The sequence below is a fragment of the Ruditapes philippinarum genome, unplaced genomic scaffold (genome assembly GCF_026571515.1).
Source record: "Ruditapes philippinarum isolate M1 unplaced genomic scaffold, ASM2657151v2 ctg1253_1_1_1_1, whole genome shotgun sequence".
Taxonomy (NCBI): domain Eukaryota; kingdom Metazoa; phylum Mollusca; class Bivalvia; order Venerida; family Veneridae; genus Ruditapes; species Ruditapes philippinarum.
The window spans coordinates 104,271-129,822 of record NW_026858769.1 but is presented as its reverse complement, the minus strand read 5'-3'; the positions used below and the strand labels follow the sequence as shown (position 1 = coordinate 129,822).

The following is a 25,552-nucleotide window of genomic DNA, read 5'->3' as shown; positions in this document are numbered from 1 at the left end:
TTTACATCATAATGTTAACAGAGAATCACTGAAAACTTCGGTGAACTTATGATGCAACTGGTAATAAGCAAGCCCAGACCCCCCATCCCCGAACTTGAAATGACTCAAAATTAAACAGTTAGCCTCTGAGGTCAATTCTAGTATTTCAACCTAACCTTAAACATTACATGTGTAGAAACTATTGAGTTATATGACCTTGACTATCAATAATTAGAATCACTCAAGCAAGTTTACACCCAATAACCACAAATTTCTGGCAGGCAGTGTCATGTTAACAGAATCAGCAGGGAAAGGGTAAATGTGGGTGTGCCTTATAATATATTATAATGCATCAGTCTGTTGTAACAAAGGACTCCCCACTTCTTGGGAGTAGTGGTAGCGAGGACTTTTAAATAATCATATCCCTGGTTAAGGCTCTGCACAGCTGGGATAATCCGATGGTTATTTCCTACTAAAATGACCCTCAAAGTAACATATCATGTAATTTCCCTACTAAAATGACCCTAAAAGGAACATATCATGTAATTTCCCTACTAAAATGACCCTAAAAAGAACATATCATGTAATTTCCCTACTAAAATGACCCTAAAAGGAACATATTGTGTAATTTCCCTACTGAAATGACCCTAATAGGAACATATGTAATTTCCTTACTGAAATAACCCTAAAAGGAACATATGTAATTTCCCTACTAAAATGACCCTAAAAGGAACATACCATGTAATTTCCCTACTAAAATGACCCTAAAAGGAACATATGTAATTTCCCTACTAAAATGACCCTAAAAGGAACATATCATGTAATTTCCATACTAAAATGACCCTAAAAGGAACATATGCAATTTCTCTACTTAATTAAATGACCCTAAAAGGAACATGTCATGTAATTCCCCTACTAAAATAACCCTAAAAGGAACATGTCATGTAATTCCCCTACTAATATGACCCTAAAAGGAACATAATTATGTAATTTCCCAGTACTAAAATGACCCTAAAAGGAACATGTCATGTAATTTCCCTATTAAAATAACCCTAAAAGGAACATATGTAATTTTCCTACTAGAATTATCCTAAAAGGAACATATGTAATTTTTATACTCAAATGACCCTAAAAAGAACATATTTTGTAATTTCCCTATTAAAATGACCCTAAAAGGAACATATCCACATTATTTTTGTGCAAAAGAACAGGGACACATTGATCAGACAATGTAGAGATTAGACTCAAAGGTAAAACCCCCAACACAGGTGGGAAGGGCCAGATTTACAATTGATCATTGTAGTAATGTACTTCAATAAGCTGGACAACATGTCAGGACCAAGGTTCTATTTATAGAAATTAAATTAAGGTTATGATGTGTTTAAAATACAGAGATCTTCTGTCGAGGACTCAGGTTCTATTAATGTTAAACAGTACTTAATGTATGTTGATCATTTATATTTATATCAAATGACTCACATCAACCTTTGTTTACTATCCTAAAGTTCAAATAAGGACACCAGCTATAGGTAGGCATTTATTTACTGTATTCCTAGAAAAGATTTCGCGCATTTTAAGTTAGCGCTTTTCGCGGTAGGCATGATTCCGCGAATCTTAATAGCCGCGAATATGTCACTTTTAACAAATCCGCGAACATTTCTAGCTTCAACCAAATATAACATAAAAAGTGCAGAATATTTATTATAATCTACTTATACAAAAAAAACAACATAAAAACACAGGCGCTATAGAAATGTGTAAAGAATTATTTATGTATGTTATTGATACTAGTTGCACGCTGAAAAAGAAAATATCAATTATTAGTAATTATCATGCTTATTGACGGTTAGTCAGGGCGTTGACAAACGCATTTACAGTTTGTGAACATTGAATGACTTGGATTTTATTTGCTTGGAGTAGGTGTAATCCTTTGTTAAAAGTACAATAGCGATATTGATAAACAACTGTTATGTTGTTATAATGAAAGCAATGTACAGCCCGACAATGTGTAAAAATTACGTATCGACATTTTGAAGAAAAAGTCAGTTATGATTCAAATGAGAATAAAAGCTAACGGGTCTGACTAAATCTTACTTAATCACATAATGAAAAAGGTAAGGAAACATGAAAGTAGTCAATAGATGAACATGTATCGAGTAACGGTGCGCTTTAGGCGCGACTTGTCAAAAAAATAAAATAATTCAAAGCACCCAACAGACAAGGTCATGCATCAAAAACGTAGCCTCCAAAAACTGTAATTTAGGCCGTAGCGACTTAACATTCGCGGAATTCGCGGTTACTACATATCCGCGAAAGTTTGTCTCCGCGAAAATGCCGACGTTGTAAAAAACGCGAAATATTGTATCCGCGAAGATTTCTAGGAATACAGTATATTAAGCACATTATAACATACAATACAATCAAGGCTTTCTGTAATCAAGATATTACACAAAATCTTTGATGATTTTATTTAAGATCTTATCTCACAGAATATGGTGTAAATTTGTACAATTTCAATTGTAATTTAAAGCAGCATGTCTCCATACAATATCATGTGTCACGCTCAAGATACAAGGTTACAAAAAACTTTTTTCTGAGATCTGTCTTGAATCTTAGTATTTTCATTTTGTCAGATACTCAATGCTCATTGTGTGCTGGTTTAGTTTAGTTTAGGCCATCCTTAAAAAAATGTTTGTTTGCAGTAACCCGACCCAGAATTTTCAAGGTGGGTAGGTAGGTCGATTTTTTTTTTTTTTTTTAATTGAACTGTACACTCAAATAAACATGGAATTTCAAAATGCTGGACAAAATATGCTTTGATAATCTGGTAACAATTAATAAATTGATAACTGAATTCTTATTTAATAAGAACTACATTTTATTTCTTCTATTAACCTTTAAAAGAACGAAAACAAAGCACAAGGCATAATTTTCTGATTCAAAAAATTATTTTTTTAAGGATGGTCTTATACAAATTTATTAATATTTCAGTTTGATTGAGTTGAAAGCTATAAGCTTATTGAAACATTCTCGAATCCGTTCCTGGAAGCAACCAGTACTAAGCAATAAATGTAAAGTTTCTTCCTCAAGGAAACATTGGCTTGCCTCTGACAGGCTTTGAATCCCACGCTGTCAGCAATCCTAGGATTTCTAGTCTGACGTGTTAACCACTCGGCCAGCGCCATGCCGCTGGTTTAAGTGGTTTCTGACCAATCAAATACCTGCGATCTGAGTTTGAGCTTAAAAAAATTCTTTATACCCAGGTCAAGGGCTCAGTTCATAAGACATAAAGTTCTTTCTATCAAGTCAACTGCAAGGGCCCGATCACAGTATATAAACATGTTGGTTGCATCATTATTATATTAATAATGTATAGCCCAAGTATAAGCTTCACTTACGTTTTATCGAGGACAGAAATGACGTCATATGCACGATAGTAAATGTAGTCTTTCGGGACAGTAATTTCTGGGAAATCTTTCACTGCCTTTACCTGAGTGGGTCGCATCTGAAAAACACGAGCAAATATAAATATTACAGCATTGCATGATTTATTATTAATGTCTTGAGAAGGCAATCAATATGACAAAAACTGCTTAATTCCCATACTGATAGTTCCCTACGTGAGAATAAGCAAATTATATAACTTTATCTAAACATGAACACAGCAAATAACATCATCGATCGCCCAGAATAATTCGATCAATTCTTCTTAAACATCAATTTTGTTCAAAAATCGTTTTTGGACTTTTTTCCTACACATGCCAGAACAACAGAGTAACTGTGGATGTACAGTAGCCCAACAAACTATGCATCAGGACATTTTTTATTATATAGACGATGGTCGCCCTTCGACATCTATGTAAAATTGGTCATTCTTGCAGTTGAAACATTGAGATTAGATGTACTATAGAAATGGTTACACATGTACATATAATTTGAATCACACTGATACTAAAGAATATTGTCAAATGACAAGTTTCAAGCTTTTACTGACGGAGAAGACTTCTGATGCCACTGCAAGCATTATTTCATGTTGGCAGCTGAGAAAGAACCACAATCGCACTGTATGTTAAACTGTTTAGTTACATGAAGATATTAACTCAGGGGTCAAAGCCCCCACTTTTCTCCATTGGTGTGTCTAAGGGACGCTACCAAAAGACTGAGACACAAATGACATTTGTATATTATAGTTAGAATAAATGCAATAATTCTGGAATCAATTTAAATAAGCTCAATGACATAAATCACTTAAATCAGGAAGAATATTGCTAAAATATTGTAAAAAGTTCTGTTTTATTTGTTTCACATTTTTTCATGTGTACAGTCAATAGCATAAAAGGAAATTTAATACATTTATAATAATCCACTGAAATTTGAGTAATACAATACACACCTACTTTTAAGGGCATAACATTTTAGGCCATTATACATACATGTATAGGGAAGTGGAAAAGTAGCCAACCGTACATTTTCAAAAATTGCCAAATTTGGCTCAATTCACATGATAGCAGGTAATTCAACCTAATGTAGGTCATTGTATTCCACAAATGTAATGGTTAAAGACTACAGATCCAAGAATGATTTTGAAAAGGGTTTACATTATGAGTCACTGGTCGCTCAACCTGTTAATATATAAAGGTTTGAACCATAATTATATTCTTAACGATATCATACCATTAAACTGGTCTGTTCAGGTCAATAAATAAAAACCTGTGGAAGATTTGTTTAAAACTTTACAGATTTCAAAAACAACAAGTTTTATCAGCATTTTGTATAAATACACAAAACTTGGATGAAAAATTCAACAAAACTTTTATTAAAATGAGTCCATTTTTAAGATTTCTCATGAGATTTCCATCTATTTTCCCATTTCTCAGGCATTATTATCATTCGATCAAAACGTGAGCACTCTATGATAGATAACATGACTTTTTTGCTCATTCTTGTTAGGGTTTCTTATCCTTGCATGAATTTATGCTAGCATGCCCGATATTTCAAATTTCAAAGATAACGAAATTTTCTAACGAATATACCTTAGACTTTCTCCTTAACATTTTTTTTTCCGCTCTTGGTCGTTACCGCTATGTATTATCCAACAAAACACTACTTATTATCCACTATTAACACACTTTATGAACACACTTGTACATAAAATACAATAATTTTTACTTTTATCCGCAAGAAAATACACTATACAATAACTCGGTGAAAGAATGCACTTGTATCTATAATATCTTTACATTCCGTAATACACATGGTGCGTCTAATAAACCCTCTATACTTTACAACAAAATTTTGTCAATACATAAAACGGAGAGAGGGGGGTAAAAATTGACATAATGCGAAACTAAATTAAAACCGATGGTGTATGACTCACCAAGCTTGTCTCAATAGGTAAGTTATATTATAAGACTGTTGTTTTTGTTTTTCACAAATGAATGAACCGATTTGTATCGGTTTAAACGAATCGGTCTCAGCTTAAATGTTATCAGATATGGAGGAAGTTTTTCTCTTATAAATAGGTGACTTAATGTATATCTTTCGTTTAAATGGACTTATAAGGATTACGTGTCAATTTCTTATGAGAAAATGTAAATCTTTAAATGGCTTGTTTATTAAGGTTTATGCATGTCCAGTATTCATATGTACAGGTGGACAGTATCTTTCCCAGCATTAATCAATGTGAATTTAACTTAATAATCAACAGATGGTTTTCTTAACCCTTCATCTGCTAAATTTCTTTAATGGATTTTTCCTTGTTATGCCTTTGGATCAGTCCATTTGTAGATAATAGGGACTTCGGAATACCAAAATTTAGCAGACAACATCTAGAGCTTACTTTGATTTCACAGATGCAGGGTTTTCATTTTTAATATCTGAGGCAACAAATGTGCTAAGGAAAACAACCAATTTTGGGGATGATCAATGGATAATATTAATTTACAGGCTGAAAATACAACCCACTTTAACAGCATTTAAACTGATGATAATTATGGATTGCCAATCTATAAATAATGAAAACAACCAAAACTAGAAACTTCCACCATGAGAATGACAGTACTTTAAACAATACCTTTTCAAAATTTGTGAAATCAACTTGACCCATTATGCATTCCGACCTACTCCAATTGTGATTTTAGGAATTTCCATACCATTTGATCCGAAGCTTCACAGATTATATACTATATGCATGCTGAGGAGGCTTTATACTTGTGGCCATTTAAACTAACCCTTACCTGCTGGGGTGATAAGCATTTGCCAACTGTTTAGAGCTAGACCAGCTTGCAGGTCTGTGCAGAAATTGATTAGACTCTAATCAGTGACTTTTCTGACATAATTGGGAAGAGGCAGTAGCCTCTTGATTTTGGTAAAAAAATTATTTCTAAAATTTCCAAATTGGGGATAAAAAAAGTTCAGATTTTTGGGAAAACTGCATGATTTCAAAGAAAAACTCAAATTAAGAAGGGGCCTAATTAAAGGCCTCAGTTTTATAAGGTGAAACACCACTGCTCTTTTACTGTTTGCTGACCAATTTCAAATTTTAACCTCAACATCCCCAAAAATTGATAATGGACAGTTAAAAAAATGAAACCTGGACGGTTTTTATTTATGAAATTCAGCAGGTTAACGACTATCTCTATAAACCATACAATACACAATCATCAAAATACGAAATAAAAACCATAAATCAAAACCCCGTGTTTTGCTATGAAGTATACACTCCATTTGTGTCATATTTTCATTGTACCCAGTGGGTCGGAAAACCATAATAATACGAATGTGACAATTTTACAAGTAACTGATTACAGTTACATAGCTTTACAGGTAATTCGTTTTTTCTTGTTGCTACATATTACCATTTTTCACCTTAAAGTTTATGATCCTTCGCACCGTATAAGTTATAAACCCATCAAAACCACAGACCATAAAAGTATGCGGCTAGACCATTCCCTTATACTAAACCGAAACCCGTTTATGATGTGTTTGTATTCGCTTGAATTGAATTAAAAATCGGGACAATAAAAAAAGAAGTATTCTTCCAAATATTTCCGAAATTACATATTTCAATACCCTTAGATAACAATAAAAATAGTTGAAGAGTGCATTAAGATATGTATCTGAACTATTTATAAAATGTTCTGCTATTAAAATTCTTTTTGATACTGAAAAAATGAATGCATAAGCATATTTTCATGACATTTTAAAATCTAAGCTGAAATTGGCATTTGATTTTTAAAACCATATACATGGTATGCACTTTGAAGACGGTCATGGATAAGTTTTTTTGTTTTTTTTTTAAAACTGTTTTCTGGAAGGTTCTAAAATTCTAGAAAAATCTATCTTTATATGGAATAACAAGAGGAAAAATACAGCATAATGATCAGGCATCCCTGGTTTTACCAAAGACTCATGTTTAATTTTTTTATCTTCCTTTTGTCAATTTTAACTCATACAGACAAACGGCACATTATACCATAATCCTTACCATAAATATTATTAGCTAATGATAATCCTTACCATAAATATTATTAGCTAATGTTTATCATTTAGGTTTAGAGGCTCAGTTTGAACATCTTGTGAAACTGTATCCAGTACTGAACCTATATATGATAACATCGAACTGTACCTAGTATGGTAAAAACCCAAAATCCCTGGGTTTAGAATCCACTAGGCTAAAAAGAAATTTTCTAAGCTCAAACTCAGGAGAACACACTCCTCAAAGGTTCAAATCTGCGACTTTCAAAGAACACTTTTCTTTAAGGTTAAAACCTGTGATTGGCAGTATTAAATTGGTTCATGTTACAATTTCAAACTCTGGACTGTATTAACTACTATCATTACTATTCCAGCTATCATTGATCACCAATGCACTAAAATTAGTAAACAGAATTCATCCTTCCTAGACTTTTATTTTCCTCCATGTTCTTTCAGAAAACTGATGATTGGACATTATGACAATCCAAAATCAAATGACTTTATATATCAATTCCTTTAAACTTACCAATTTATACTCAAAAGACTTCCACGGTAGAATATTCATCATGATTATTTTGAACACTTTATCCAAAAATCACTTTCAACAATTTAATTTTAAAACATCTCCCTTTGCTTTTCATGCGTACATATCCAAAAATTATATAACTTGTTAATTTGGTGTTGGTTTTTGTTGGTTTTTGTTTTAAATCTCAACAATAAATAAATCACCAAAAGTTATCACAGTCACTGAGTACAACAAATCTTTAATGACCATCAGTAATTTTTTATTCCCACCAATCAAAACACATTACTACCATAGGTACAATACTATTTATAGTGTCAAAATCATGTATGTCAAAATATTTGGCTCAAGGGGCGCATTCAGTCAATCCTCGGTTTTCGAAACAATGAAACATTTCAACTATACATATGTACGTGCTTGTCACTCGTCACAGCAGATGTGTTAAATAAAGACACATTTGTTTCCTAAAGGTATTCAAAATAGCTTACTAACTGTGAAACTTAAAAAAAACATAATACAATGTGAAAACATTAAGTTACACACCGCATTTGTTTTGTTTGTATACTTAAAACATGGAAGTTTGAAATGGTATTGAAACAGGGACTTTATACTGGAGAGGCAACATGCAATACTTCAATGACATAATTGTTGTGAAAAAGTATGCGGACGAAAAAGTAATTGATTTACTTTGAAATGAAACCCCATGTAAATTAAGACAAAATGCAATTTAGAAGCATCCATTGTTATATAAAGGGGTTTCAAGCAAAGGATTAATAATCTGATCAGCCAATAGTCCAGTTATATCTTTGTGGGTCCTTATTTAAATATCTAGCTGGAATCGTTAAGAAGTTTATAAAAAAAAAATCTGGGGCAACAAGAAATAAAATAAATACTATTGCCATGCCTACAATATACCAGAAAAAACATCTAATTTCACTGATTAAACTTTGCCAAGCCCAGATACACTATCAAGATGACACCAAAAATACTCATATATCTTAACTGATATTCTCATTATGTCAAAGTCGTTAATTCACATTCCAGAGAATTGAGTCCTTTATTTTTACAAGCTGTTGCTATTTTTATATCTCTCTGTTTGAAGATACATTTAGACAACATATTGTGAATGGTGGACAGAAGTCAAAAAAACATCAACATCAACATCATATTTCAATATGACAAGCGTAGAAACTGATCTGGAGGTGTACAATATCAAGTGTTTGGATGACACTTAAAAATGTAAAATGCTGTCAATCAAAATTTGAACCTAAGACAGTGGCATACTGATTGACACTACAATAAAACCTGTGTTAATTGACCACATTAGAATAAATTTCTAGTGAAACTTGTACTTTTTGGGGTACATTTTTCATAAATTTCATCCGCTGGTCTTTAAACAGAGGTTTGGTTTGGATTTGAAGTCATTGTGACACCGTAAGTCATATGGCGACTTTTCAGCTTATGCACTTAAATTAACCCATTTTCCTCCCTCTAAATATCTTAAATGGACTTGTCCTTTCAATTTGGATGATTCTTTTCATCTGTTTAAGGGAAAATTTCAAAATATATACCCACAGAATAGCGATCAGTGTTGACTAAAATCAGATTGAACTGTACTGATCACAGCGGTAGATTTTGCTACTACCAATTCAATCAAGATATGAGTTAACATGCAATATAAACACCAAATTTTACTGCTGAATCATTTCTTACCCAAATTCTGTCTATATTGAATCACATAACTTAAAATATACACTGTATAACCAACTTGCTGCATTATAGATCATGAAAGTACAATTTATTGGATAATGTGCAAACTTATTGCCCTAAGGACAACAGCCAATCATTGCCTGTCTATTGTCAATAACTGGTCATTAACATTTTTATTGCCCAATACCGTTAAATGTGATCACTATATGTCATTAAAATGTATTATATTTACCAATGTCTATGTGAGATAATGGAAAAAAACATTGATGTTATAAGATAATAGAATCAGACAACTTTATTGTCTTTTTATTCCAAATTCGGTACAGCGTGTAACAGTATATAAAAGAGACATCTAGGTGTAAATCTTGATCTATTTTTTGCATTGTTCAATGTTTACTAAATTGAAGTCTATAGATAGAATATCTTACAACAATAACATTCAGAATTTGTCTTGTTTCTGGGTGTATTTCTATTTCTGAAACTCAAGAAGCATAGTATTCTACATATCTCAATTGATATCGTTTTGTGAAAATCAACATAAATGTAAACAGGGCTACCCAGTTGGGGCCTCAAAAACAAACATTGAAAAAAAATTAATGCTATATTCAATCCATGCTAAAATTATGAACCTTTGACAATGACCTTGAAAATGTTTTTATTTTTATTTTATCTTTTTTGTGTCTTGTGAATACATACTGTTGTTACTTAATTATAAGGATATACCCAAAACTTGAACTTGTGATACTTCTGGGTAAAAGTTAAATACATTTAACAAGAACCGGTTGAACCGGGTGATGCTCCCCGAGAAGGTTCTGGACACAGGAAAGTATAAAAAAAATGAACAAAGGGCAAAAACTCCAAAATTAGGCAAAGCGGAGTTATGTTTTTTTGCACTGCACTTCTATTCAAAGAGATCTATCTATCTATAAAGTTTCCTGATGATATCAGAGTTATGTCCCGGGTAAAAGTCAAAGTGTAAAAATGAACAAAGGGCAATAACTCCAAAATTAGACCAGGCTTTGTTTAGGTTCTTTAAGCATTGCAGTTCTATCCAATTATATCTAGCTACCTACAAAGTTTCATGTTGATATCTCTAATAGTTTTAAAGTAATGTCCAGGACAAAAGTCAAAAAGTAAAAATAAACAAAGGGCAATTACTTCAAAATAAGGCAAGGCAGAGTAATGATTCTTAAGCACTGCACTTCCAACCAATGAGACCTATCTATTTACAAAGTTTCATGTTGATATCTCTTATAATTTTAGAGTAATGTCCCGGACAAAGTTCAAAGTGCAAAATAAACAAAGGGGGATAATTCAAAAATTAGGCAAGGCAGAGTTAAGGTTCTTGTTCACTGCACACCTACTCAATGAGATCTATCTACCTACAAAGTTTCATGTTGATAACTCTTATACTTTTAGAGTTATGTCCCGGACAAATTTCAAAGTGTAAAATAAACAAAGGGGGGTAATTCAAAAATTAGGCAAGGCAGAGTTACGGTTCTTGTGCACTGCACACCTACTCAATGAGATCTATCTACCTACAAAGTTTCATGTTGATACCTCTTATACTTTTAGAGTTATGTCCCGGACAAAGTTCAAAGTGTAAAAATAAACAAAGGGGAATAATTCAAAAGTTAGGCAAGGCAGAGTTACGGTTCTTGTGCACTGCACACCTACTCAATGAGATCTATCTACCTACAAAGTTTCATGTTGATACCTCTTGTTGTTTCAAAGTTATGTCCCGGACAAGAAAAGGGGATGGACGGACGGAAAGACGGACGGACGGACAAGGCGGCGACTATATGCTCCCCCGAAATTTTTTCGGGGAGCATAAAAATCCGTAAAATCCTATGATGGGCTATTTTGTTACAGTTTTATGTAGAAAAATATGTCTTTTGACCTATGTTAACACCAATGCACAGGAGAGCTGGATTATCAACTGTGCCATTCTTTTAATATTTAAACTGGATACAGACCAAACAAATAGCAGACAGACAGACAAACAATTCAACAAGACATGTAAGAAAGCAGACAGAAAGCACCAATGCCAATGCCAAAATGGTGACAAGAGAGTAATAACAATAGCCTCATTTTTTCTTTTTGAAAAGTGGATCTAAAAACTATAAGCCACCCTTTGGGGGTATGAAAAATCTGTTGGGGGAAAAAAAGTTAAAATCAATGACTGTGTTGACGAAATGCCAATGCCAAAACAATGATGAGAAGGTCATAAGAATATCTCAACTTTTTCTATTCGAAAAGTGGAGCTAAAAACTATATGTCCTCCCTTTGGAGAGTATGAAAAATCTGTTGGAAGAAAAATTAAAATCACCAAATGTGTTGACGACCTACCTGTGGTAGTGTTATGTACATTTCACTGAAGGTTGGTCGGTTTTCAGGTTCATGGTCCCAACATTTCAACATGAGATCATAGTAATTCTTTGGACACAATTCTGGCTGTTCTAATCTTTGGTGATTGGGCGAGTCGATTGCATCCAATATCTGTAACGAAATAAAAATCGAATAAGATAAAGTCATAAAATATAAAATATAATTTTCATCTACAAAATATTTTTAGGACTTTTATCTAAATTATAAATCATCCTCACTACAGAAATAGGCATCTCTATCAAGAACTTTTGATTTATCTGATATTTTAGAACCTTTATATGAAATTTTGCCAAATACTTCACCATCAGCAACTTTACTTCCAAAGGGACACAACTCTTGGAACAAAAGTTAAACTTTAGGTACCTTGCAAAAGTACTCTCCCTTTTCAATATAGATAAATTTCAGATTACTTGACCTATAATCAATATGTTTATTTATTCATAAATCATGATTTATAACACATTGTTTTCTCAACTTATCTTTTTATAACTTTGTGATAAAAAGAAAACAGTGACAGATATAACAAAATCTTGTAGAAATTTTATTTACAGAAATTTTTAGGTCTGTTGACTAACTGGCTTTATCAGGAGGCATTCCTGGGATTCTCCACTGCCATAATTTCCACAATAAACTGTTGCAAGTTTATAAAATCTGACTTATAAATCTAAATATTTACAGAATCTCAAGGAGGCTGGGAGTTTTCCACTTGAAAAACTGATCTGTATACAAAGTTTTTATGATACATTCACTATCTTACAAGCTCAGCTTTCTCGGCATTAAAAATATCAACATTTTTGCGAAGTCTTATGAATAGAGTTTTAGACCAGGCTTCATGGTATCCTTTTTTACGTTGCTTTTAACATCTAACTTCTAACCTTTTACTTTTTTTTTCTTAAAGTTCGTAAAAATCTTTTGTAATTCTAAACAAAACTATAACAAGAGGGCCATGATGGCCCTAGATCGCTCACCTGAATTATCAAACTCATCCAAACAATTACCTAGACAAGCATTCTGACCAAGTCTCATGACAGGTGAGTCAAAAATGTGACCACTACAGTGTTAACAAGGATTATCCATATTTGAGCAGTGCGACCTAGTTTTTTACCCAGGTGACACATATTCAAACTTGACCTAGAAATCATCAAAAAAAACTTTCAGACCAATTTCCAGGATACTTGGATCAAAACAGTAGCAACTAGAGTGTTAACAAGATTTTTCTATTTTTAGCTCCGGTGACCTAGTTTCACATGCGATTTCGAACTCATCCAAGCAATTACCTAGACAAACATCCTGACCAAGTTTGATGATAATTGAGTCGAAAATGTGACCACTAGAATGTTAACAAGGTTTTTCCATATTTGGGCGGTGTGACCTAGTTTTTCATCCAAGATGACCCATGTTCGATCTTGACTTAGAAATCATCAAAACAAACTTTCAGACCAATTAACAGAATATTTGGATCACAACAGTAGCCACTAGAGTGTTAACAAGATTTTTTCTATTTTTAGCTCCTGTGACCTAGTTTTTCATCCGAAATGTCCCATGTTCGATTTATTCCCAGCAATGACCTAGACAAGTTTCCTGACCAAGTTTGATGACAATTGAGTCAAAATTGTGACCACTAGAGTGTTAACAAGGTTTTTCTATTTTTAGCTCCTGTGACCTAGTTTTTCATCCGAGATGACCCATGTTCGAACTCATCCGAGCTATCACCTAGACAAGCATCTTGACCAAGTTTGATGATGATTGATGCAAAAATGTGACCGCTAGAGTGTTAACAAGGTTTTTCTATTTTTAGCTCCGGTGACCTACTTTTTCATCCAAAATGACTCATGTTCGAACTCATTCAAGCTATCAACTAGATAAGCATCCTGACCAAGTTTGATGATGATTGATGCAAAAATGTGACCACTAGAGTGTTAACAAGGTTTTTCTATTTATAGCTCCGGTGACCTAGTTTTTCATCCGAGATTACCCATATTCGAACTCATCTGAGCTATTATCTAAACAAGCATCCTGACAAAGTTTGATGATGATTTGGTAAAAAATGTGACCACTAGAGTGTTCACAAGGTTTTTCTATTTTTAGCTCCTGTGACCTAGTTTTTCATCAGAGATGACCCATGTTCAAACTCATCCAAGCAATTGACTAGACAAGCATTCTGACCAAGTTTGATGATGATTGGTTCAAAAATGTGACCACTAGAGTGTTCACAAGGTTTTTCTATTTATAGCTCCTGTGACCTACTTTTTCATCCGAGATGACCCATGTTCGAACTCATCCAAGCTATCACCTAGACAAACATCCTGACCAAGTTTGATGATGATTGGGTCAAAAATGTGACCTCTAGAGTGTTCACAAGGTTTTTCTATTTTTAGCTCTTGTGACCTAGTTTTTCATCCGAGATGACCCATGTTCGAACTCATCCGAGCTTTCAACTAGATAAGCATCCTGACCAAGTTTGATGATGATTGAGGCAAAAATGCGACCGCTAGAGTGTTCACAAGTAATTGTGGACGGCCGGACGGACGACGGACGACGGACATTCACCGATCCTAAAAGCTCACCCTGAGCAAGCTCAGGTGAGCTAAAAAGCCATAAAAATCAACACTTATATAAGAACAGAAACAGTAGTCTTTGATATACACACCATATCCTGTATCTAACAGTTTCAAATTGTTACAATTTTTATTTTTTTACATGACACTAAAATCACAGGGTAGGTGAAATTCAAATTCATTGTCCAGCCATAAAAATGACATTTAAATATGGGGATCTCAGTTTCACAGGGCAGTAGTAAAAAAAAAACTTTATCCCCTTTATCTTTCCATTAACCTGGATATTTCAAAAAGATATATAGTATGTTTGTACTTTAAATCCTATATTTTAAGTAGTAGTATTACAAGCATAGGTAGGGTGATCATTTTTCAAACCAAAATTACCCACACATAGTGATACCATTCTGCTTACAAGATTTGTCACAAGGGGGAAAATACCTATCACAGCAAAAAAATCTTTATAACTGAAAATAAACATTTAAAACTACTCAATTTAAACCCCTTAATTTTTAAGCTAGATCAGTTTTCCCAAAGAAAAAATCTCTTATAAAATGAAAAACAATGTCCAAGATCAGACCTTGCATAATTATACTGTGTCTTAACTTTTTAGCTAAATAACTTAGGAATACTGTTCACATGACCCCAGTGTACAAAGAATAAATCTACAGCTTGGTGTGAAAGGGTCGTAACTCCTTCTTTATTTATTATGAGTTACAACTCTTTCGCACCAAGCTGTTGATTAATACTGTTTTCAAATCTTTAACTCTATAACTAAATCTGCTCATAAATTGAAAACTACCCCAATGCAGTCATGATTTTTTATTTATGAGATTTTATGGAATTTTTTAGATAACCCTTTAGAGAAAATCATTTCACCTCACAAAACTTTGAAAATTCAGACACCAGTAATCAGCAATAAATCATTAATCGTCCATTTAAAAATTCACGGTCTGTTTATAACTGTATCTCTATGAAGTGCTGCCAAATTGATATGAACCGAAATGTATGGACCAAATTTTTGCACACACCCTGTACATTTCCAAGTTGAAATCATTTCTATATCGGAAAAATTAAAGTCAAGGAATTTGGCAGGTAGATAATTAAGTTCATTATAAAAGACCAGAACTTGGCAGGAATCCCTCTTGTATAAACAAGTCTGAGTGAAGTTCAGTCTCTAGTGTATGATAACTTCAGATAAAACCCCCATTTCTTATCATCAGAAAATACTCCCAGGTGCTGCATTAAAATTATACATACACATTTTGAAAACAAAAAAAACTCATTCAACTTTCTTCAGTTGGTTTAAACATAATTATTTAAGCTTGATTGTGAAATAAGTTCTTGCAACTTATATTAATCATTTTCTAGTCCACTCCCTGGATCCAACCAGTACTGCTTGGTATCATATGAAGAAACATAGTCATGACCCCATTAAGGCTCAAACCCATGATTCCTGGGTTGAGAGGCAGACACCTTAACCACCAGGTCCAAGCTCCCCTTAATTATTTTTCAGTTGAAATTTTGCTTAGGATAACAAAACCAGAAAGTAAACAATTCCTCAATTTCCGCATCAAACTTCATAGTTTCATAAAACCGCATCAATTTTGAAATATTCCTGATCTGAAAACACTTGCACATGTTTTGCGTTAGAATTAGATTAAACTCTTCCTTTTTGTAAATGATTACTCAAAGATCAAGGGGAAACTGTATAACTTTTATAAGTGAACCAAATTAACAAATGCTATCTTTTTTTTTTCAAATTGTTGGAATTTTATTATATAGAAAAAGTGTGTTTGAATTCCAGATGATGCTATGACTGACTTAAATCTAAATATTACTCTAGTATAAATATACATATAGTACAACAATAGCCATTGTCCTTGGAAGTACCTTTAGTTTCTCTCAATGCAGGATAACAAAATGTAAAAGTCACAAAAGGAACACAAAAGGAAAATAATTCAGGAATATCTGACCAGAGTTTCTTGACCTTGCAATAAGTATTCAAATTTTGATGTGAGCAAGATTTAAAGAAATGAACATAAATGATAACCAATGCCGTCAGCAAAGAAGAGGGCCATAGCTTAAGCTCCATTTTATTCATTCCCAGAAAAGCGGTGTGTTCAAATATTATGCTTTTTATTAAATATACACAGTAAGTACAGACAACATTTGGCAAGAATGGGCTAGATATAGGTGGTCTTGTATCAAAGAATTACACTTGTAGCACTGAATAGTCCAGCCATTTTTTTTGTAAAACTCAAAAACATTACAAGAACATCCCTGTTACATATATTTCTCTTATCATAACAAGACTTTATATCATAAATGAGTTATTTTTTGACTGATACCATCTGTTCAGCCACCAGTGTCGATAACCTGTTGGACTTACAACATCAAAAACACATTTTTGCAAAAGTCTTGATTTATACAGGAAACTGGCATATATAAATCATCTAAGATTTATAGGGTTCTCAACCAGAAAAAAAATACAGTAACCAGTAGCCAAGAATTTGAACTGAAAGATTGTTGCCATGATAATAATGTAATGGTTTTTTTCTCTCTCTCCCTCTCTCTCCAAAATTCTTCAATTTCTAGTCTGTCTTGTTATCACAGTAAAATAAAATGGCTCTAAAAACTGAGTGGAATCAGCCAGGATTAACACAGTACTTATAGAGATGATTATAATTATGTAATTGAATCCTTAATTTCATGTAAAACATGCATTTGGTTTAAGTAGTATATAAAGGAAGATAGATTCAAAACAATGTTCCAATCTTAACCATAAGCTAGCCTTCGCCACAAGTATAGAGCCAAGCTAGCTTACACAGCCATGCAGCCTGACCATGCTCTATACTGTTTGTCGCTAAATTCTTATATTTAAATATAAATAACCCCTAAACTTCATATTGACAGTTCCTGATTCAAAGCTGGGTTCACAAATTCCGACAGGTAAATCGCCAAATTAATACATCAATGCATGGTCAAAATTAAATAATGCGGTCAGATTTGATGACCATCTGGACCTGTTATGACTCCCACACAGTATTTTGGTATGTATGTAGTAAAAGACGGAACAGTTCAATCATTATAATAATGACATAATGTGACACTTATACTGATCTGTCAGTGTTGACCTGGTGTCATTCTTACCTAACCTTATAATAAACTTGCTGTTTTTTTGCTACTAATAAAAACAACACCTGTGCTCCAAAGGAAACAGGAAAAACACCTAACTTACTATATCCCTCTGTCAACAGAATACAGTAAACTCTATTTATAACAATATTCAAGAGACTGCAAAATTTACATTGTTTTATCAGGATATCGTTATATGTGAGAGGCAACCAATTTGAAAACAAGAGTCTGGATCGCTGCAACAGCATCATAATAAGCAGTATATCGCTATAAGCTATATCATTTTAAGTGGAGTTTACTGTACATTAAAACATATTATTATCAATACCATATATCCAGTACCTTTGCAGGAGGCACTTGTTTTTAAACAACAATATTTCTCATATTTTTATTTGTTTTTGAACCGATAATATTTCTGACTTTGTGCATTCTTTAACCATTTCGTTAAACAATAATCCTGCTCAACATATTTTCAAACAATGTCCCAAGGGTTGTTGTTAAAAATTTTCAGAGACCTTCCATTTTGAGTTTGAGGCGGTCAGTTTGGACTTAATCAGATACAACCAAGAGAATATTATAAGTATTGAGGCGGACCAAAATGCAGCTAAAAAACATAAACATTGAGGAATCGGAAACTGTCCTATAAATTTAGACCTAAAATCATGCTTATTATGGTTAAATTACCTGTTGGCCGTTCATTCCTGCCCATGGTTGGAAGCCGTTAGTAAACAGTTCACCAAATGCCCACACATCACTGGCTGAGGTAAACTTCAGGTAATTGATACATTCCGGAGCGCACCTGTACGTAGATAAATAACACTACATAATAACCCCTTATTCTGCTTCATTTCTTAAATGGGCATCCTTTTTTGGAATTGCCCATATCAATTTTTGGGATATCAAGGAATAAAAGTTGAATTTAGGTCAATGAAACAGTATTGAGCCTGGTCGAACCGCACATATGTGAAACCTGGCCTGACACTATATTGATGGTAGTGGAGACTGTTCACTGTCAGTTCCAGCAAAATAACAGTAAAAGTAAATTATGATGGACACGTGTCTCTTATAAAATGCTTCAATAACTCCAGATGATACTGTTGTTTTGTAAACAGATGTTACTCTGACCTGTTCTATCAATTTAACTTTTTTCTATTGTATTTCAGAAACCTTCCACAGTCAAAAGCAACCCTGGTGAGCTTAGTATACATAGTTATAGTCAAAATAGTTTCCCTTCACACACAATCTATGTTTGTATCTGAATTTTTTTATTTATTTTTTTAAATGCTGTAAAAACAAACTTTTATACTTTATTCAGAAAGGAACATTGTTGCGGAAAAATCAATGTGTATAATAAAACACACTTGAATTATAAAAAGTTCTCATAATAAATCAAGGTCTTGAAAAAAAAAAGACATATTTCTTCCATCAAGATGCAAATAATTTCATTAATACCATGTTGAATCATGCTGTTTTGTTTTTTTCTCAGTGTTGAATAGTAGACTGGTAATATTGCTCTGGTAGTAAATGAACATATTAAAAATATAACAAATTTGGTTAACCAATGCCTACACTATCAAGTGGGTCATCTTCGAACAGTGGAGCTAAAATTAAATGTACTTAAGATTTGCAGACAAATTATGAAAAAAAAGTTATGTTATCTCACCATGCTATTTGCAGCCTCAGGTTGATACTAAAATTACTTTGATAATAATCCTTCCCTCTTCCTAAAGCTCGTGATAAACCAAAATCACTTATTTTCACCTGTAAAATTGTAAAAAATCTTTAGTATCAATTTAATAACAAAACAACAATTTAATATATCAATTTTTATGTTCTGTATGTATGGTTTTACGGCACACCAACACAGTTTACTGTTTAGATTATATTGCACCAAAGCAGGATAAGATGATTTTGGCAAACCTCGGGTGTTACAAACTTAAAGCAACACCAGGAGTCAAAACCACCTCACCTGCTGGAGCTAAAAGATGCACAGACTCCAGCAATTTGAACCCATTTAGTCACACAGGAATAAACAGTGGCTGCAATTCTGATGCCTCAACCCTTGAAGGCAACCCATATGTTTGACATCAGCCACAGGAGGGTTGTTATATTCTAACAACTGGCAAATTAGCAGTGAATAAAATTTAATACTCTTAATACTAATAATTGCAGCTAATACAATACCAAGTTTATATGTTTGTGTCAATTCCAACACAAATTTGGTCATCTTTCAGGGTCGGTCCAAGTGACGAGCTTTCCTGGATAACTAACCAGTAATTTCCAACTTTTCCGCAAGTGACCAACTACTTATCCCACTGGATTTCTGAATCAGCTTTGAAAGATAAAAGACTATTAGACTTGTTCCAGACCAAGTTACACAAAAATTTCACCTCTCCCAAGGATCAAACCAGCGACCCCAGGACTACAATTCTATTCTTTCCCTATTGAACAAGGCAACTGGACTGGGGATAAAACTGAAATAAAACTGGGGGAAAAAACTGAAATAAAACTGAAATATACCTTAGATTTACTGAACACAAGTATATTTCTGGCAGCCAGATCTCTGTGAATCAGTCGTTTGCTCTCCAGATAACTCATACCATCACAGATCTGCTGGGCAAAGTCACATAACCGTGGTAACGGAAAATCCTGCTTCAACACTGGATCTTTAAGGCATTCCAGTAGGGAGCGCATGGGAGCTAACTCTGTCACCTGAAATACGAAAACATGGCATTTTTACATAATCTGTTTAATTGATTAAAGACAAAATTGTTACACAAATAAATGTAACTTTCCATGCTATGGAAACCATTTTCCTACAGTCTGCAATCAGAATGACACTGTAGCACACTTCCCCAAAAATTACTTTTTCACCAAATTCAGGGTCAAAACAAGTACCAATATAATTTTTCAGGGCCCTCTCCATATATCAATCTTGGCACAAGTGGGGTTTCAAGTAGAACCACTGAAATTCCGTAAACGAGCTGGATGGCTTCCTAACAAGAAAGGATCCACAGTCCCTGGCGGGATTTGAACTTGCATTATCATGGGGCATGTATCTTGAAGTCAACAACCTTAACCACTCAGCCATGGAAGCCCATGTCATTAACAAGAAAACCAAAAAAAATCTGAAAATGTTCCATCAATCTTTTGCAACTTCCACGAAAATCACAATCCCTCGATATTTAGTAGATTTAAGAGAATCAGATTTAAGTTTGTTTATAATGTTGTATAGAAAGAAAATATGCATTGATCTATAAAATACATACACTTGACAGAAAGAAAGCAAAATCTAGAGAATTTATTTTATTTAATTAAATAAAGTATCTAAAAAAATGTGTTAAAATGTTGAAAAACATTTTGTTTGCTGGGAGTTGAAAACTGTTTCTATTTATAGAAATATTCCAGAAGCACACATTGTGGGATGTTTTCCATCAGTATCTAAGGAACAATCAAGCTTGTCTGGGTTGTCTCACACATATCTGCACATATTTCAGCAACAAGTATGGTAAATGTCTGGTCTGGTAAATGTCAACATGTACTCAACAATGATATGTCCAATCTAAACACACCTCAACAGTTAATTAGTCCAATCTAAACAGACCTCAACAATTAAAATAGTCCATCTAATCAGATCATCAATCTCAATAGTAAATAGATCTCAACAATTTGTAAGTCAATGCTAAAAGATAGCCACATTTAGTTGGTAATTTACAATAGATCACAACAATTTTAATTGGTCAATCTAAAAAAAGAAAAGATCTCAACCAAGCTTCTCAATCTCAAATGATCTCACGATAAAATGCATTATATTAATAGATCTCAACAAAAATCTGTTCAATCTAATTAGACATTAACAATGTGCATTGCAATCCCAACAGATTTAAAGTAATTGTTCCAAACAGATAAATAGACAACAAACTATGAAATCTCAACAATAGACAGATCAATCTCAACAAATTTAAATGGTTCATGTCAATAAAAAATTTATAACAAAAGTAATTAAAATTTAGAATTATCACTTTTTTCTCATCCAATATTTTTTTTCTCAATTTAGGACTAAGTTACCATGTAGCATATCATTATGCTTATTTTATAAACAAGAGGGCCATGATGGCCCTGAGGTCGCTCACCTGTATATAGGCCCCCCCAACCCCCAACGTTGCAGGGCAAATTTAACCCAAGGGCTTTTATTTGCACAAACTTGGTAGACACCCATAAGAAGATGTTTCATGCTAAACATCTAAGCTCTAGCTCATTGGGCTTTTTAAAAGAAGATTTTTTTCAAGTTTTTACTATACACATATAGCTAAAAACAATGACACCCCTGGGGCCGGGCCAGTTTTGACCCCAGGGCTTTTATTTGAACAAACTTGGTAGACACTTACTAAAAGATGTTTCATGCTTAATATCTAAACTCTAGCTATTTGGGTTTTTTCAAAGAAGATTTTAAGTTTTGCTATACACATATAAGGAAAATCAATGACCCCCGGGGCGGTGCCAATTTTGACCCCAGGGCTTTTATTTGAACAAACTTGGTAGACACCTATTAGAACATGTTTGATGCTAAATATCTTAACCATAGCTCTTTGAGTATTTAAAAGAAGATTTTTTAAGTTTTTACTATATGCATATAGGGAAAATCAATGACCCCCCGGGGCGGGGCCAATTTTGACCCCAGGGCTTTTATTTGAACAAACTTGGTAGACACTTATTAGAACATGTTTCATGCTAAATGTCTTAGCTCTAACTCTTTTGGTTCTTTAAAAGAAGATTTTTTAAGTTTTTACTATATGCATATAGGGAAAATCAATGACCCCCCTGGGGAGCGGCCAATTTTGACCCCAGGGCTTTTATTTGAACAAACTTGGTAGCCACCTATTAGAACATGTTTGATGCTCAATATGTTAGCCATAGCTCTTTGAGTTCTTTAAAAGAAGATTTTTTAAGTTTTTACTATATGCATATAGGGAAAATCAATGACCCCCCGGGGCGGGGGCAATTTTGACCCCAGGGCTTTTATTTAAACAAACTTGGTAGACACTTATTAGAACATGTTTCATGCTAAATGTCTTAGCTCTAACTCTTTTGGTTCTTTTAAAGAAGATTTTTTAAGTTTTTACTATATGCATATAGGGAAAATCAATGACCCCCGGGGCGGGGCCAATTTTGACCCTAGGGCTTTTATTTGAACAAACTTGGTAGACACCTATTAGAACATGTTTGATGCTAAATATCTTAGCCATAGCTCTTTGAGTTCTTTAATTGACCCCCCGGGGTGGGGCCAATTTTGACCCCAGGGCTTTTATTTGAACAAACTTGGTAGACACTTATTAGAACAAGTTTCATGCTAAATGTCATAGCTCTAACTCTTTTGGTTCTTTAAAAGAAGATTTTTTAAGTTTTTACTATATGCATATAGGGAAAATCAATGACCCCCTGGGGAGGGGCCAATTTTGACCCCAGGGCTTTTATTTGAACAAACTTGGTAGACACCTATTAGAACATGTTTGATGCTCAATATCTTAGCCATAGCTCTTTGAGTTCTTTAAAAGAAGATTTTTTAAGTTTTTACTATGCATATAAGGAAAATCAATGACCCCCCGGGGCGGGGCCAATTTTGACCCCCAGGGCTTTTATTTGAACAAACTTGGTAGACACCCATTAGAACATGTTTCATGCTAAATACCTTAGCTCTAGCTCTTTGGGTTCTTAAAAAGAAGATTTTTTAAGTTTTTACTATATGCATATAGGGAAAATCAATGACCCCCCGGGGTGGGGCCAATTTTGACCCCAGGGCTTTTATTTGAACAAACTTGGTAGACACTTACTAGAAGATGTTTCATGCCAAATATCTAAGCTCTAGCTCTTATGGTTTTTTAAAAGAAGATATTTAAAGTTTTTTCTTTCGGTTGCCATGGCAACCAGAGTTCTGCATGGAATCAAATTCTTTGAACAATTTTTAAAGGTGACCACCAAAGAAACATTCCTGTGAAGTTTGGATGAAATTGGCCTAGTGGTTTATGAGGAGATTCATTTAAAGTAAAAGTTTACGGACGGACGACGGCCGGACAGACGGACAACGGCCGGACGCCGGACAAAAAGCGATCACAAAAGCTCACCCTGTCACTTTGTGACAGGTGAGCTAAAAAAAATTCAATCAATCAGCATAAGGCAAAGCAAGACAAGCTAAGCCACAAGTTCACTAAGTTCACCCATCTCTAATGCAATCAAATTGAACTCAATCACATTTCCTAATTTTACTGCAACACACATTAATCAAATTCTTGCATGGGGGAAATAATTATTTCATCACTGCATTTAACTTAAAACTGTTATATTGATACAATATAATCAATATCTCGTTAATTTTTCTAAAAATTTATGCATAATAGAATTAATTCTTTGAAAAGGCCCAATATTTTTTTTTTTCTTTAACCACCACTATAAAGTCAGGCCATCATGTGCATCAAAACAGTCTTGTACAGACACTATACATCCCTCAAATTCATAATGGACTGTCCTAATATACAAAGCAAGAAAAGTCCACTTTATAAAATGAGCAAGGTAGGGTTTAATCATATTCAGTTCATATTACAATACACTACATCAGTGCAAACTTGTTCAATTGAAATTTGCATTTTTCTGTCTGCTTGCATAATGCGTTTCTAATAATAGATTGCTTATATCATTTTATTCCAAAGCCAAATTATGTCTTATTTTCAACTTTTTTTTATGTTGCAGCAACACAATTTAGGTCAAATGGCGACTTTCCAGGTTTTGTGGTGGAGGAAGACCTCAGGTGTCCCTCTACATTTTTCAGGCACAAACGGGCACCTGAGTTGAACCACCAACATTCTGTAAGCCAGATGGATAGCTTTCTCACATATACAATCCAATGACACTTGAGCAGCTTGAGCCTTCAGCAGTGAGAGGCAAGTGGTTTGAAGTCAACAACCTTAACCACTCAACCACAGACGCCCCCTTTATTTTCACATAACGTTCATAACGTTTTGTCTGATCGGTCTTCAAACTTTCAACTTGATATCCCCAAAGTCGGTAATGGACAGTTTCAAAAGTTGACTGTAGACGGGTCCATTTAAGAAATAAAGGAAGTTAAAGCAGTTTATGTATATATAAACAGTTGATGAAATTTTAATGTCTTGTCAAGATATAAAAGATGAAAAAATCTATTTGAGGTATGAAGCATAGTACCGGTTTTATCATCCTGTATTTTTTGGCATTAGGCATGGCAAGGGTTATTATCATCCTCTATTTGAGGCATAAGGCATGGATGGGTTACTATCACCCACGGCACTATAATCTTACCAACATTAAAGAATTCTTGTCTAGCACAACCCCGTACATGCGTACAATATTTTCATGATCTATCGTCTGCATGAGCCCGGCTTCCTTCAAAAACTCCTGGGTACCGTTCTCCAGCCGTTCACGACTTAAACATTTCAGCGCAACTTGGACCTATTGATGAGAAAGAAAGAATAAATCATTATTTCATTAGCATGCAAATGATAAGCCTTATTTTCTACAATAATTAATAGCTACAGAAAGTCAGTTGTTCTTCTTAGGTGCCAATTCTAGTCTAGAATAATGCACAATAAGGCACCAGAGATTTTTCTAGATGAAGTCTATGTGCTTTAAAAAAATCAATTCAATAATGGACTGATAATTAAGTCGAACCAACTCAGGCTAAGGTAATGGTTGGAAATCAGAGGCTGTTATTACTCAGCCAAGACCTTTCTGCAAGTCTTGTTCCAATTTTTTT

The 25,552-nt window shown here is 33.8% G+C and overlaps 1 protein-coding gene across 12 annotated transcripts in view; it reads right to left on the bottom strand.

Moving 5' to 3' along the window:
• The window catches only part of LOC132754227 (activated Cdc42 kinase-like), a 110,466-nt gene that overhangs the window by 30,932 nt on the left and 53,982 nt on the right, over positions 1 to 25,552 (bottom strand). For all 12 annotated transcript variants that reach the window (XM_060744834.1, XM_060744836.1, XM_060744832.1 and 9 more), the window contains 6 exons: positions 25,099 to 25,248; positions 20,290 to 20,481; positions 19,433 to 19,530; positions 18,454 to 18,568; positions 12,038 to 12,187; positions 3,378 to 3,484 (listed from right to left, as the gene is read on the bottom strand). In XM_060744834.1, coding sequence (XP_060600817.1) covers positions 3,378 to 3,484; positions 12,038 to 12,187; positions 18,454 to 18,568; positions 19,433 to 19,530; positions 20,290 to 20,481; positions 25,099 to 25,248 — 812 coding nt within the window. The remainder of the gene's footprint in view (positions 1 to 3,377; positions 3,485 to 12,037; positions 12,188 to 18,453; positions 18,569 to 19,432; positions 19,531 to 20,289; positions 20,482 to 25,098; positions 25,249 to 25,552) is intronic.